At 36.9% G+C, this 13,805-nt stretch overlaps 1 protein-coding gene across 13 annotated transcripts in view; it reads right to left on the bottom strand.

The window, feature by feature from the left end:
* Positions 1-13,805, bottom strand: part of RST1 (ARM repeat superfamily protein) — a 73,281-nt gene that overhangs the window by 2,444 nt on the left and 57,032 nt on the right. For 10 of the 13 annotated variants that reach the window (XR_013252947.1, XR_013252943.1, XR_013252942.1 and 7 more), the window contains exons 16-25: positions 13,673-13,764; positions 13,329-13,544; positions 12,683-12,760; positions 8,729-8,911; positions 6,138-7,031; positions 5,542-5,835; positions 2,843-3,499; positions 2,479-2,629; positions 1,905-2,023; positions 843-1,212 (exon numbers count right to left, since the gene is read on the bottom strand). Coding sequence is in view for 5 of the 13 variants with exons in the window: in XM_077388133.1 (XP_077244248.1) it covers positions 850-1,212; positions 1,905-2,023; positions 2,479-2,629; positions 2,843-3,499; positions 5,542-5,835; positions 6,138-7,031; positions 8,729-8,911; positions 12,683-12,760; positions 13,329-13,544; positions 13,673-13,764 (3,047 nt within the window). In the remaining 8 variants the exon portion in view is untranslated. Of the gene's footprint in view, positions 1-842; positions 1,213-1,904; positions 2,024-2,478; positions 2,630-2,842; positions 3,500-5,541; positions 5,836-6,137; positions 7,032-8,728; positions 8,912-12,682; positions 12,761-13,328; positions 13,545-13,672; positions 13,765-13,805 lie in introns of those variants that run through there. The other 3 variants (XM_077388135.1, XM_077388136.1, XR_013252948.1) reach the window with 3 other exon arrangements.

Raw genomic sequence — 13,805 nt, forward strand, 5'->3', positions numbered from 1 at the left:
AAGCATCCATCATGGTTTAAAAACATCAAACACCTAGGGGCCGTTTGGATACGCGGATTTTAGAATCCGAGGTTTCTTCAAAATTGTAGCTAAGAGACGAGAAGCAGCGGACCAGGCGTCGTTTTTTACTCGTTTTTTACTTCTCGCCCTTCTTTCCGTCAGCAAGAGAGTAGCAGATCCTCCCATATTTCCACGTTTTAGAAATCTTAGGATGCAGGACAGATTTTTAAAACCTGAATTTCTCACTCAAAATCCAAGAAATGCTGTCAGGACAGCATACAACAGCTTGATCATGAACCCTGTTTTACTCTGTTTTCAAACAAAAAATCTGGATTCTAAAATCCGCGTATCCAAACGGGCACCTAGTAACATGCACTGTCGTGCATGTCTAATACTGTACTACATATCAAATTTTACATATAATTCATATCAATATTACTGTATAATACATGAACCCCATTTTGCATGAAATTCATATAAATATAATTAGATACTACATATTAATATCGTATACCACTATTACACTTACAATTTTGATTTATGCATTTTGGTCGTTTTGTGCCGGTTTCGCTGGGAATGGAAACGGAAACATTTTGGTTGTTTTGAGTCGGTTTCGATGGAAATTTAAAAACATGCTTGACGATGAGTCCCTAAAAATAAATGGGGCATGGAAGTCATTCTTTATCATGCTACACATATTCATGAACTTCCACTTATGATAAGCCCTTTGAACTATCCAGAAACACAAACCAAGGCAAGTAGAACTACAATAAACCATTTACTTCTATAGATGCTCACAGCCTAGAATGACTATTACTAAAATTATCAATTCTAATATGTACCTATAATTCATGGGAGCACCATATTAGCGAGTCTTAACTGCTTCTCAAATGGCAAGTGATCTTTCAAGGCAATGCAGGTACTGTGCATCACTTGTGTGAGCCAAACAGACCTGCTGTTTTCACTAGGGTCAATGGGCTCCACGCCACCAAAATCATTTCCTCCTGATAACTGCACCGCCCACGCATAAATACGCTCTGTCGACACCAACAAATTCTGAACTACAGTTTCTGCTATGGCCTTCCAGCTGTGATCTAAGAAAAGAGATGGAAAGGTGACAGGCAGGTCACTCAAGACAGCATCTCGATCTAGAATTAGAAGCGGCATGTACGAACTAAAGCTACTTGATAACAAACCCAAAAACTGCAGTGCCTGTAGAAAGTAGATCATCATCAGGAAAAAGAATTATGCATTACTCTATTTATGCATGTATATTAATGTATTTATGCGTGCATAAATGTCTAGATATATATATTCATACACAAATGTAGGTATACATGCTTGTATCGGTTGTGTTGAGTGTTTTTTCAGAAACAATTTAACATTCTTACATTCATGAACTGAGCTATACATACACTGCAGTGCAGGTTTTAGACTAACATCACCCCTCAGTACTCCATCCAACAAATACAGTTGGGAAAATAGAAATGACATAAATAAATTCAAACCAATAACAATGATCGAAGTTATTTATGCATCGTGTACCTGAGGACTGCATAAGCCTGTTGTAAGTAGACAACAGTGATGCACACGGATACATATACAATACATTGCACACTTACTATTTTATAGAACTACCATAATATCAAAGTGTTCAAGGTGGTTTAGATGCTGGAAATTTATTATTGGAAAACTTTTTCCATGGAAGGATGAGAATCTTTAATAGCCTTAGTGCAAATGCTCAGTAGAAAAGGCATACACACTATCAATAAAACGATCATTGAATGATAAACAACCATGAACTTACAATAACCTTTGCAAGTCATAGAATATTTAGAAAGTGCATCCATTGTATTTTACTGCCATAGTACTACGATTATGCTACAAAAGGAGAAAGTACAGACCGTGGAAGGATACTTGGTTATGCAGCTAATCTCCACTGCATCAAGAACCCATTGCCTTTTGATACCGTCTTCAGCATGTTGTACAGCTGCAACAACTTCTATGAGAACACTCCACATACCTGCAGTTAAGGAATGTTCAAAATCCACATAGCAAGGAACACACACAGACATGGTTTGAAATTTTGGACCAACATTTCGGATATCGGCCGTTACCAACACTGAAAGTACCTTGATTCGGTGCAAGTACCGAATTTCAGTAATTTCAGCCAAAATTTCGGCCTTTTTTTTTTTTTTTTTTCCCCTGCAATTTCCGAATTTTAGCCAAAATATCGGCTCGGAAAATCCCAAAAAAAAAAAAATTTATGGAATTTCGGGTGAGGCCGAAACCGAAACTTCAATCCTTGCATTCAGATTCGATGGAATCATGCAGGATGATTTATGTGCATGCGCAAGCATATGCATGCATCTGTTTACATATGGGTGCATATACATTTGAATGTATGTATCATGGAAACATGCATGCAGGTATGAATCGGCTCTAAATTGCAGTCAGTGTTTCTGTTGAGAAACTAACCATCTGATCCTGTATTCAACAAGTAAGCTTTTAACTTTCCCAACTCGGTAACTGGAACACAACCTATCATAACTAGTCTGGATTGTGCCTTAGTCCTTTTCACTACTTCAACAAAACGGTTTCCTCCATGTACTAGATCCATTACAGGAGCCTGTATGATGTGCAGAGGTTAACCACACAAAAATATCGACTGAAATTCAAGATACAGGATAAATTTTTTTACTTTTGCACTGTTCTCATCTGCACAAAAGTGAGCTGGCACATGGAAACATGATGGTGGAACTGTACACCTAAGTTTATTGAGGCACAAATAATACATATTTAGAACTGCTTCACAGAAAAACAACTAGGAAGTGTTCGATACCTGAACGATAGTCATTAGCCAATCTTGCGGAGCCCTCCCCAAGCATCTCACAGCCTCCAACCACTCTTTTTCAATTGCCTCCTCTCCTAGACCTCCATCACTAGGAAACACAGGCAACAAACGGAACAACAGCTCCATGCACTTCTCCATGTTTGGCAGATAATCTAGATTCTCAGAAGAAATTTCAGTGACGCATTGATAAAGACCATTCCAGAATGAAATTCGTAATATGCTTTTCTGTTCCATGTTAGAAGAATGGTATGATGAATCTGAAGAACAAAAGTAATCAAACATATCATCATACAATTTCTCCAGTCTGGAACCCGAAAAGATTTTTATTATGTCTGGCAGATGACATAGCAGAGAAGACTGCAGTTTCAGCTCCAGCGTCCTAAACCTGGGGAGGTCAAAGAGCTCATCCAAGAAAATTAGGAGGGGACTAACTTGATTTGCATGAGCTAAACAGAAATTTATGCATTCTTCTCTAAGTGTTCCTTTCTGGAAAAGGGGATTTGGCATTAACTTGGCAGAAACCGGGCTCTCATAATTCATGCAGCGCCTGATGATAGCTCCCCAGTCCATGTCTGGAAGCCTAGGAGCTTTGGAGAGGCACCTTAAAACAGTTGCAACGGTATTCACATGTGTGAGCGTACCAGTCTGAAATTCCAAAAGTGTAGAGATGAAAATACTAATTAGCGGTTATTAGGTAAGAATGGCAACATTACCTTTGATCAGCAAAGGAAAATACTAAAGAATGTATATCAACTTACTGCTACATCAATTTTCCATGTCAAGAAAATGTTTGATAGGTTTGAATTTAAAAATGAAATTGTGAAATGGTCACACAGTGTTTTCTTGTAAGAATGGAACCCCACTCCAAACAATGTCAGATACATTAAAAAAATATCACATCCTTAAAATAGTTCGAATGATATATAAAACATCCACATTAAAGCAACTTACGGTACCAATAAGAACATCGGCATCTTAGTTGTGAATACTGTTTCAGTGGGCATTCTGTTTGGAAAAAAAATAAGAAACCATCATATTAACCAAATTTATAAAATACAGTTGGATCTCTTATATTTTACATCCCCGGTGGCATCTTTTTATATAAAATATTAGAGCATATTAAGTATTAGAAAATACTCTCGATTTTTCTTGCAATCTCACCGCCCCTTATCACCATCCCTTAAATTTCATTTCTGAGATGAGCGGTCTTACACATCTTGCCATTTGAGAGAGATGAGTTGACGGTCTTACACTCTTTTGGTTAGAAACATACTGTATATGCACACCCTCTAATTCTATCCAACTGCTAGAGGTATGAAATGTGATTAGGTTCTGAGAAATTTGACACCTGTTTTCTTTTCTATTTTCCTTTTTCTCTTCCTTCTCCTATGTTGTACCTACATATAGTATTGTAAAGTATATGTTCTCTAAACAACATTCTAAGAAGGTACTCTCTTATATATTAAATCACTAGATTTTTCTTTTTCTTAATTAAGTATTAGAAATAAGAGATTATAAATTATGGAGCATTAATTATGAAAGTCCCAACTGTACCACATTTTACTACTTAGAACATCTGCCATATGCATGAAATTGGATCTTGATAAGCCTAATTAATATCAAATTTAGTGCAGAACATCACTACAACTCACACTACACCATACCAAACGCCATCTATAAATTTTACAAACATAAATCAAGTTTGATTTACCATAGGCATGGACTTTTTTTTTACAAACACTAATAAAGCACTGTTTAATCCATCATGAATCAACTATTGACCCGCTGGAGTAATCATTTGACTTACCTGAGTCAATAAAAACACTTGTCGCGTCAATCATTGACTCAATAGAATCAACTAGATTTTACCTTAAGGTGAGTTCTTGTCCAAGTAAAACTTTTTAAACACTGCCAACATTGAGACTTATTCATGTAACAGGACTCCATACCTGGCTTCGGCAATAAAATTGCTCATCATTAATGGCATAAATGTTTGGAGATTATACATGGGCAGACCATTTTAGCTTAACCATATGAAGAAACTGCTAACAGAAATTGGATAAATAGGATTGAGAAATTTAGGATCCTGAAGGGGTCGTTTGGATACGTGGATTTTAGAATCTTGGATTTACTCAAAATCGTAGATGGGAGACGAGAGAAGGAGACCGGCCGCCTTTTAACTGATTTCTCGCCCTTCATTCCGTCAGCAAGAGAGTAGATCATCCCATGTTTCCCAGTTTTAGAAATCTCAGGATGGAGGAGAGATTTCTAAAACCTGGATTTCTTTACTTAAACTCCAAGATTCTAAAGAGAACTGAAACGGACGGTCTCCTTCTTCTCGTCTCCGATCTAGGTTTCTGAGGAAATCCAAGATTCTAAAATCTGCATATCCAAACAGCCCCGAAGTTTTAAAAGGATCCAACTTTCACAGCAGTATGACTCCACTCATGAAATTTTTCCACAATTTATGAAAATGTGGGGGCCAGAGGCACAATCATGCAGAGAAACTCCTAGCAGGGAACGGACTGAGGAATGTGTGAAGCCTATGACCCACAGATTTCATTGTAAATTTGAACCTGAGAACACAAATACCAATGTGTGGGCGCATGTGGGGCATTCAAAAGCAACTGTAAAGCTGTGCCATTCAAAAAAAAAAACTGTAGAAGCTGTGAAAAGAAAAGGCAAACCTTAGCAAAATTAAAATCCATCAGCCACAAACAGAGCTGCCAGACTGTACTGTCCTCTGCAAAGATTTGTGAAACTGGCTTGGAATCAATAGTGTTGGTTTTCGAAACATTCACAGTTTGAAACTCCTTGGACCACCATCGATGTCTAAGGAATGAAACTGCCCATGCTGCATATCTTTGTATTTGCCGATCCTTCAAATCCTGTGCAACTAGAAACATTTCTTGCATCAATGATGTACAAAGTTGCTCGCAAACAGGACTTGAAAGTATAGGCCCTCTGATATAGGATGACTCCTGTTAAATAAACCAAAGCTAAAATCAGATACATAATAATTGCATTTTGATAACCAGAGGAATGATAGAATGAAGGGCGCCCTTGCAAAAATCAGCTTCAAGGGCGCCCCTATTGGTTGATTTTCTGCAAAGTGCATTTATGTTCACGCCATCACCATCACTGATAAGGCAAGCCAAATCAAGAAAATGAGGATTGGCTTTGCAGAAAATCAACCAATAGAGGCGCCCTTGAAGATGGCTATTGCAAGGGCGCCCTTCATTCTATCATTGCTCTAATAACCAACATGGGAAAATGAAACCACCTTCTGTTCATGATGTATATGCAAAGAGGAGGGCCGAGAATGAATCTGAGTGAGAATCCCTGCGCCTGCACCCATTGCATTAACAACTCCAAGCATCCCACCCAAATGGACTGTAGGAGGGTGTGGGTGAGTATAAGAACTTCTCATCAACTCAAATAAGCTTGTTACATCGTTAACTTTCATAGAGTGCACTCCTTCATCTAAGATGCATGAAAGGAGATTTCCAACTCCAATGCAGGATGCCATCAACAAACTCTGATGGAACATTCCAGATTTCTTTATAGTTAAAAGTTCAGAGATTAGAGCCTTATAGCCATTGACTAGATTATCTAAGTCATCATCCATGAGTTCCATTCTCTGGCAAAAACCTACAACAGTTGGCAGAGCAAGACAGGCGCCAACAGACAAAGCTATCTCGGACTTTTCATGGAAAATACCAGGATTCTGAGCAAATGAATTAACATATGGAATCCAAGATGTGATAATATTTTTTATCATGAGCACAGTATCATGGGCCCCAGCTCTGTATATTGCAATGACAGAATTTCCCAAACCCAGTACAAGTCCTGCAACACCCCATATGTCTTCCTCCAGGTTATCACAATTGTTACAGGACAAATCAATGGTTCTCGCTATATGGAAACCATCTTTACCCAGTGGGAAATTTTCACAAAGGCTTTGCAGGGAGTCAAATGAAGATGGACACAGCTGGGATATCATCAATGACAAGACCCTAACAATCTTCCCAAGTAATGTGGCTTCCTGGAGCCCTGAGGTTTTTTCTTCCAAGTTAGAAGGATCACCAACCTCAACCCTGGTAAGATCTTGACAACTAAAACCCAAGCCTACTCCACAGGCTCCTTTGACGAGGACGCTCTTGCTATTAATGGCAACCTGAAAAACATACAACTGGTAAAATCCTTTCCAATACTATTAGTATTGAAGAGTTCTTTGATGTTTTCTTTAGTTTTGCAGGTTTGGCCACATAATGGGACTACAACAGAAAAAAAAAGAAGAAATTGTATGCCTTCATATATATAACAATTAGAAGTTCATACTTCATAGAGATGTCTTCTTTGATGTTTCCTTTAGTTTTGCAGGTTTGGCCAGTATCCAAGTTTAAAGTATCTACCTTCACCTATCAACTTATTTAAGATGTGAGCAATGTGGGAAGTTACTACAACCTACAGTATGTGTTGCGAACACCTAGAGACACTGAGGCATGGACCTCATTCAATTAAAGTTACGCATCAACATACACCTAAAGGATATTTATGTAATTTAAAGAATTGCTAATAAATATAAAGAATTTAACAATTTTATCCAACCAACAAAACTTCAAGTAAACATAATAACTATAGCTGCATTTAAACCTGACACAAGGTCTTTAGGCACTGGCTTTAAGACTCGACTCATTGTGATGCATGACCTGTAACATCTTTGACTAGTGCGATCCCTAATATGTATCAGCAGGACAACATATGATCAGGTAAATTGATATTTCGAGTGCTGATGTTAGCTGCAGCATAATAGGCAACGACCCCTTAGAAAATATCACATAAGCAAGACAATCGTTCATAATGGTTTAAAAACATCAAACACCTAGTGACATGTATTGTCACGCATGTATGGCGATTTGATACATACCATTTTTCACAAGCAATTCATATAAATATTTATAAATAACACATGCACCACATTTTGCATGTAATTCATATAAATATAATTATGTAATACATATTAATATAATATACAACTAATGAAATTAATTTTGGTAAATGCACTTTGGTCGTTTCAGTTTCGATTTCGTTGGGGATAGAAATGGAAACATTTCGGATAGTTTTGCATGCAATTCATATAAATATAATTATGTTCTCATTTTCAAAAAATATATATATCTAAATATAAATTACGTAATACAGATTAATATACTATACCCCTAATACACTTACGATTTGGTAAATGCATTGCGGTCATTTCAGTTACGATTTTGGTGGGGATGGAACATTTCAGTCATTTCGTGTCGGTTTCGTTAGAAATTTAACACCATGATCCCTCATTTGTCTGTCTCGAGTCGAATTTCCACTCCTAGGAAAAGATCTTTGAAATCTTTTTCCATCATTGTAAAGAATAGACCAAGCGTTTTTGCCGGCCAAAATGAAATAATTGCCCATACCTAATAAAACAGTATTCTCTGGTCCATTACAAAAGTCAAAAGGTTCATAATCAGCCTCAGATATTAGAACAATAGCTAATTCACTGGGGTTTAGCGATGGAAATAATATCTAGAGTTCCTCATTTTATCACCATAACAATGTGTGGGAGAAAAGAGACAACCATGCATAATTAGTTAATAACATAAAGTACATAGGCATGTTTTGGTATTTATATTAGTAAGGTATGGCTGTTGAGTCCAACATAGAAATGAATTCACACTCGATCATAGATAAATGCAAAGATACAATAAAATATTATATATTAGTACATATGTGTGTGTCTAGGTATATGAATGATTGTAAGTATGCATGCACCTTTCCTACAAACATTTGCTAAGATTATTGTCCAAACATCTTGCAAAGAGATGTTTATACCTCAAGAAGTCCATCAATTATTTGCAATTTCAGCATTGAATCAGTTGCATGTAAACAACTTGATATCACTCCTAACGAGAGAGCAGAAGACCATTGCCTATGCTCGTGTTCATACTGATACAACCATTTCAGAAGAAACTTTGATGCAGTTGATGCAACTGCATGGGCTGATGGAGGCAAAATCTGACAATAATAAGAGATGTTTTGAAGAAATGAGAACAAATAAGCACCACACTGGAATATATCAATCTACTTATTATAGTAAAATTACAAATTGAAGAGTATAACATGGCACCTCACATGCTTATATATTACAGTCCTACAACTATTGACAAGAAGTAACGGATCATTTCCATAAAGTATTCTTTGTTCTATTCGTCGATCACTGATCTATCGAATGCATTAGAGCCTCACAATATGCTATTTGGAAATTATTTGCATAGTTAATTTCTTAAAAATTAACTAATTAACTGAAAGGAATGGCAGATCACGTTAAAGAATTTATGTGGCTAGTGGCATACTAGTAATTTACATTAGTTATGTATATTATATAAACAATCATGTAAAAAAAAATATTGAACAAGTGAAATTTCATAAATAAAAGCTCGCCCAAGTAAACAAGAATTATGAATTTACCAAACAAAAGAATAATTAAACGTTAGGCATCTCCTGCCAAACTACCAACCTAGAACAAAAAATTCCAAAATTTGCCAAACTGTCTATTAACGGGTTGCCTTCAAGATTAATGTGGAAGAAAGACCAATCCATAGTCCTCAAAATATCAAATATCTATCTAAACAAGGACCTAAACATCCACGGGGAAGGCTTTCCTTTTTTTAGCATGGTTTTAAATTTCCCCAAAATGACTAAAATGTTTCTGTTTCCATCCCCCACCGAAACGAAATCTCAATGAATCCCTTCGATGTCATTATTTCCACGAAATTTCGTCCGGAATTCCTGAATGGTCGAAACGACAAAAAATTGGAAAGATGTTAATATTATTTACATTTCATTTCATTAATGCAGAGAATGATATTTGGTAGACAACATCATTGAAATGCACATCAAAGTAACCACATCTTATGCATGGGATGTCTAATCGGCATGGGACCAATAATACCTCGTAACTCTATGGGTGCATTTGGATTGCAGGAATCAGGAATCGGAATCAGCATCACATTCCATTCCTATCCCAATTCCCCCTGCAAACAGAATAGTGATTCTGATTCTAGCATTTAGTATCATCTAGACTAATGCGAGTGGAATCAAATTTCAATAAATTTTTCATATTACATCAAATCCAAAGCTCCAAGCTCAGCATAAGTAAGAGAGCAAGCTAACCATGGTGAATCCATCCAGTTCAACACCCTCCATATTCATCTGCATAAAAAGGGTCGAGCCTCATTTGGCCTCCCATTCATAGCGAACCAACAGAGTTCCAAGTCACAAGGTCCCTTGGTGCCATTCTCTCAAAAGAGATAAACCTCTGCAAGGTAGATGTTACCTCATATTTACACATGGAAGTGTATTGACAATCTCTGGGACAAAGAATAAAAGCAGCCAATTATACCCTCGAAATAGTATAATACGAGACTACAATTGCCCTTTCATCTTTTTTGCAAGGAAAAATTTCTCTTAACTGATGATCTCAGAAACCAATGAATGAAGGACACATCCTTTTGATCCCGCTAAAATGGCCCATAAACAACAGCTTGTGGTTTCTAAAACCAACACAAAGGGTACAATATAGCATTGGGCTTTAACTAAGAGTCAGGATATATAACTAAGCACAAGTCTCTACAGGATCTTGTTATTGTTCATCTTACTTTGAGATTATGCATCTGAACTGGACAAATCCTTAAGAGTCAGAGGCATTCCAACAAGGTGTTGAAAGAATCATACAATTGATGGCATTTCAAAACACTTTAACAGAAAGAAAAATATTTCCTTACAACTTTACAACAAATGTATTACAATTGATGCCCCAGTTCTCAAGGGGATTACAGAATTTGACCTTAGAGCTAGAATCTAAGGATAAGCTGACTAGAGTCGGTTTCTGGGAACCGGTGCTCTGGAGGGCTAACTACTGGGCCAGATCGGAATGGTGGTCCAAGAAGCCTTACCGAAGAAACCAAACTCTCTTCATGCTCAGAAAATTCAACAATAATCTATTTTATTACTTACCAATCGGGCTTTGTTTATTATTAAAAATGCACTCATTTTTATCTTTCTATATAATCCATATTGCTGAAGGAAGGAGAATAGTCCAGAGACAATCAAGTCTTTCATTGTTTCTCACGCCATCCTTAACAAATGTGTAAGTATTTTTGTTCCCATCATGGATAGTTTTTCAATCATATTGCCATGGTTGACCCAACAACAAGTGAGAAGCATTCATCAGAACCACATCGCACCATTGAGCATCTTGATATTTGTTAAAGTACAAAAGATAAACAACTCCTTTCTCCAACAGCTTAAGCTTTTGGAGAAGTTGGTAAGTTAACATGGTATCAGAGCCAAAGGTCTCGAGTTCAAACCTCCTGGATAGCAAAAATCCACATGCGATCATTGGCCCAAAGTGGGACCACATGTGCCACATGTTTGCCAAGTGGGCCACACGTGCGGGGGAGTGTTAAAGTATAAAAGATAAACAACGCCTTTCTCCAACAGCTTAAGCTTTTGGAGAAGTTGGTGAGTTAACAATATTGTTTACTGATAAGTGAGCTTCAAACCTGACAACCACCTGCAATGTACAGCATGAAGGAAAATGCCAAAGAGGGCAGCAAGGTCAAGAATCTACTAACTTACAAAAGTATCGTGGGAGCAGTTCAATAACTGATTCTAAACAAGCCAGATATCACTTATGTGGTGAATCAGGTATCCTAGGATTTACATTGTCCAACATTTCCAAGCAGCCAAGCATATCATGAGATATCTAAGAGGTACTCTTCATCTTGATTTGGATTATATAACACCATCTAATAGCTCTATCGAGGTATGTGGACACTGTGACACTGACAAAGTGGGAGATCTAGACACGTAGATCTATGATACGATATTGTGTCTTTCTAAGTGCATGCCTAATCTCATAGAGCAGTAAAAAGCGGATGATTATATTGTGACAATCGGGGTGCTGTTAAACTTAAATTGTCCCAGAAACCCATTTTTAAAGCTAGGGCTAAGCATGTTGAAGTTGAATACTGTTTACTGTGTGAGAAAGTATAAGATCGTGAGATATATCATTGTTATGTACTTATGTTACTAGCCAAGAGCAAGTTGTTGATATGTTCAACTTGGTAGATAAGCTGAACATGTTGATCTGTTGAGGGAAGTGTTGGAAAAGTGTCATCCCACATAGGGGTATTTTGGTTTTTGACCAGTATGCACTTAAATTAATTATATGATGTAATGATGATCATGTTGGATAAGGGATTGAATTTAGGCTCCATAAACCTTTAACTCATATGAATTGGATTATAGTTATTCTTCACATTACCACTCAAAAAAAAAGTTATTCTTCACATGGGAATCATTCACAACAACACTCGGATATCACATTTGAGAGGACGACAAGGTACATGGGTGGTTCTAACCTAATAAACCTCCATTCACGTTTCAGGATTGCATACACATGATTTGAAAACAAAAGACACCCATTGTCCACAAACCATCCTTAAATATCATGAAATAGCCGGGTTGATAATATCATCTCAACCTATTTGCTACATAATCCAATATTGGGTAAAAACTGTCTGGGCTAGGTCAAAGATCATGAAATAACTGCAAAACTGAAACTTTAGTTGCATGGCCAGATGGGTAGGCATGCTAAAGACAGGTAAACATAATAAAAAAATAAAGGAACAAAAATCATTGATTTCTGTAGAAACATACCAAAAAACAAGGAAAAGGAAGTCTAGAAAATGATAAAATAACCCTATATGCATGAAGTCTCACCTTACACAGTGCTCCAATGGCTAATGCTATGTTCTCAGCAGATCGAGGAATTGACTCCTCTGCAATTTTACACATATTCTACACACAAATAAAAGAATAATTAGACTAAGTGATAAAGAGGTGCTTTTCACTGAATTCTAATAATGTCTCTGAAGGCCCCAACCAAAATATCTGCAAACAGAAATCTAATAATGAATCTGAAAAACAAAGAACCGAAAGCCAGAATCCATTAAATAACGTTGTTGATCTGTTAGTTATGCAGTAGAAAATTGTCATAGTGTTGCTACAACATTACTTTGGGATAAAATGATGATAAAGTACAGTAGCGCACGAGAAGAAGTGACTCAAAACTACTTGAAGATTTAAACCTGATAGCCAAGGTACAGGAGCACCCAAGAAGAAGTGACTCAACACTACACAGATTTAAAGCTGTTAGCATCTATGGGGACCAAGTTGTGCTCTTAATTAGTTCCATCAAGGCACTGAGAGATGGAAATTCAATGCCAAGAAGCCATGAACCAATGATGCCCTTGGAACGTGTTAGAAGTTTAAACACCATATGTGAGCAAGAATTCAACTATCTCTAATGTAACAAATATAATGATCTGATAAAAAAACAGAAAAGGAACAAAAAGGGGAAACAAACCTTAAGAATATCATCGGCGGCTTTTGAACTTTTATTCAACACAATGGTTGGAACGTTAGCATCAAGGGATACCGTAACAGCTCTCATCCATCTGTGCATGAAGGGTTTCCACGACTGTAATGAGAGAAGTGCAAGCAGAATATTTCTTGATAGTTGGAGAGATTCTGCTATTTCCATTAGAGCATTTTCATATAGATTGTGAAATTTCAATAATTCCTAAGAACAAGTACAACATCCCAAATTAAATAGTGCGGAGTTCTGTAAGAATCCATGGACGTAATAAACAAATGAGACATGCAGAATTTTACTGTATTCAGCATTAATTAGCAAATTCAGCATTTTACCCGAGATGTCCCTTGGCCCCGTATGTCTTTAGGATTCAAGGCAAGGCATAATAACGCAGCACCAGGTAGCTCTCTAGCATCAGTACTTTTTCCTGCATATGAAAGCAATACTGGATTAAAGAAAAAAAAAAAG

This window comes from Tasmannia lanceolata, unplaced genomic scaffold (assembly GCF_043159265.1).
Source record: "Tasmannia lanceolata isolate RefF3 unplaced genomic scaffold, GAP_Taslan_0.1 ptg000008l, whole genome shotgun sequence".
NCBI lineage: Eukaryota > Viridiplantae > Streptophyta > Magnoliopsida > Canellales > Winteraceae > Tasmannia > Tasmannia lanceolata.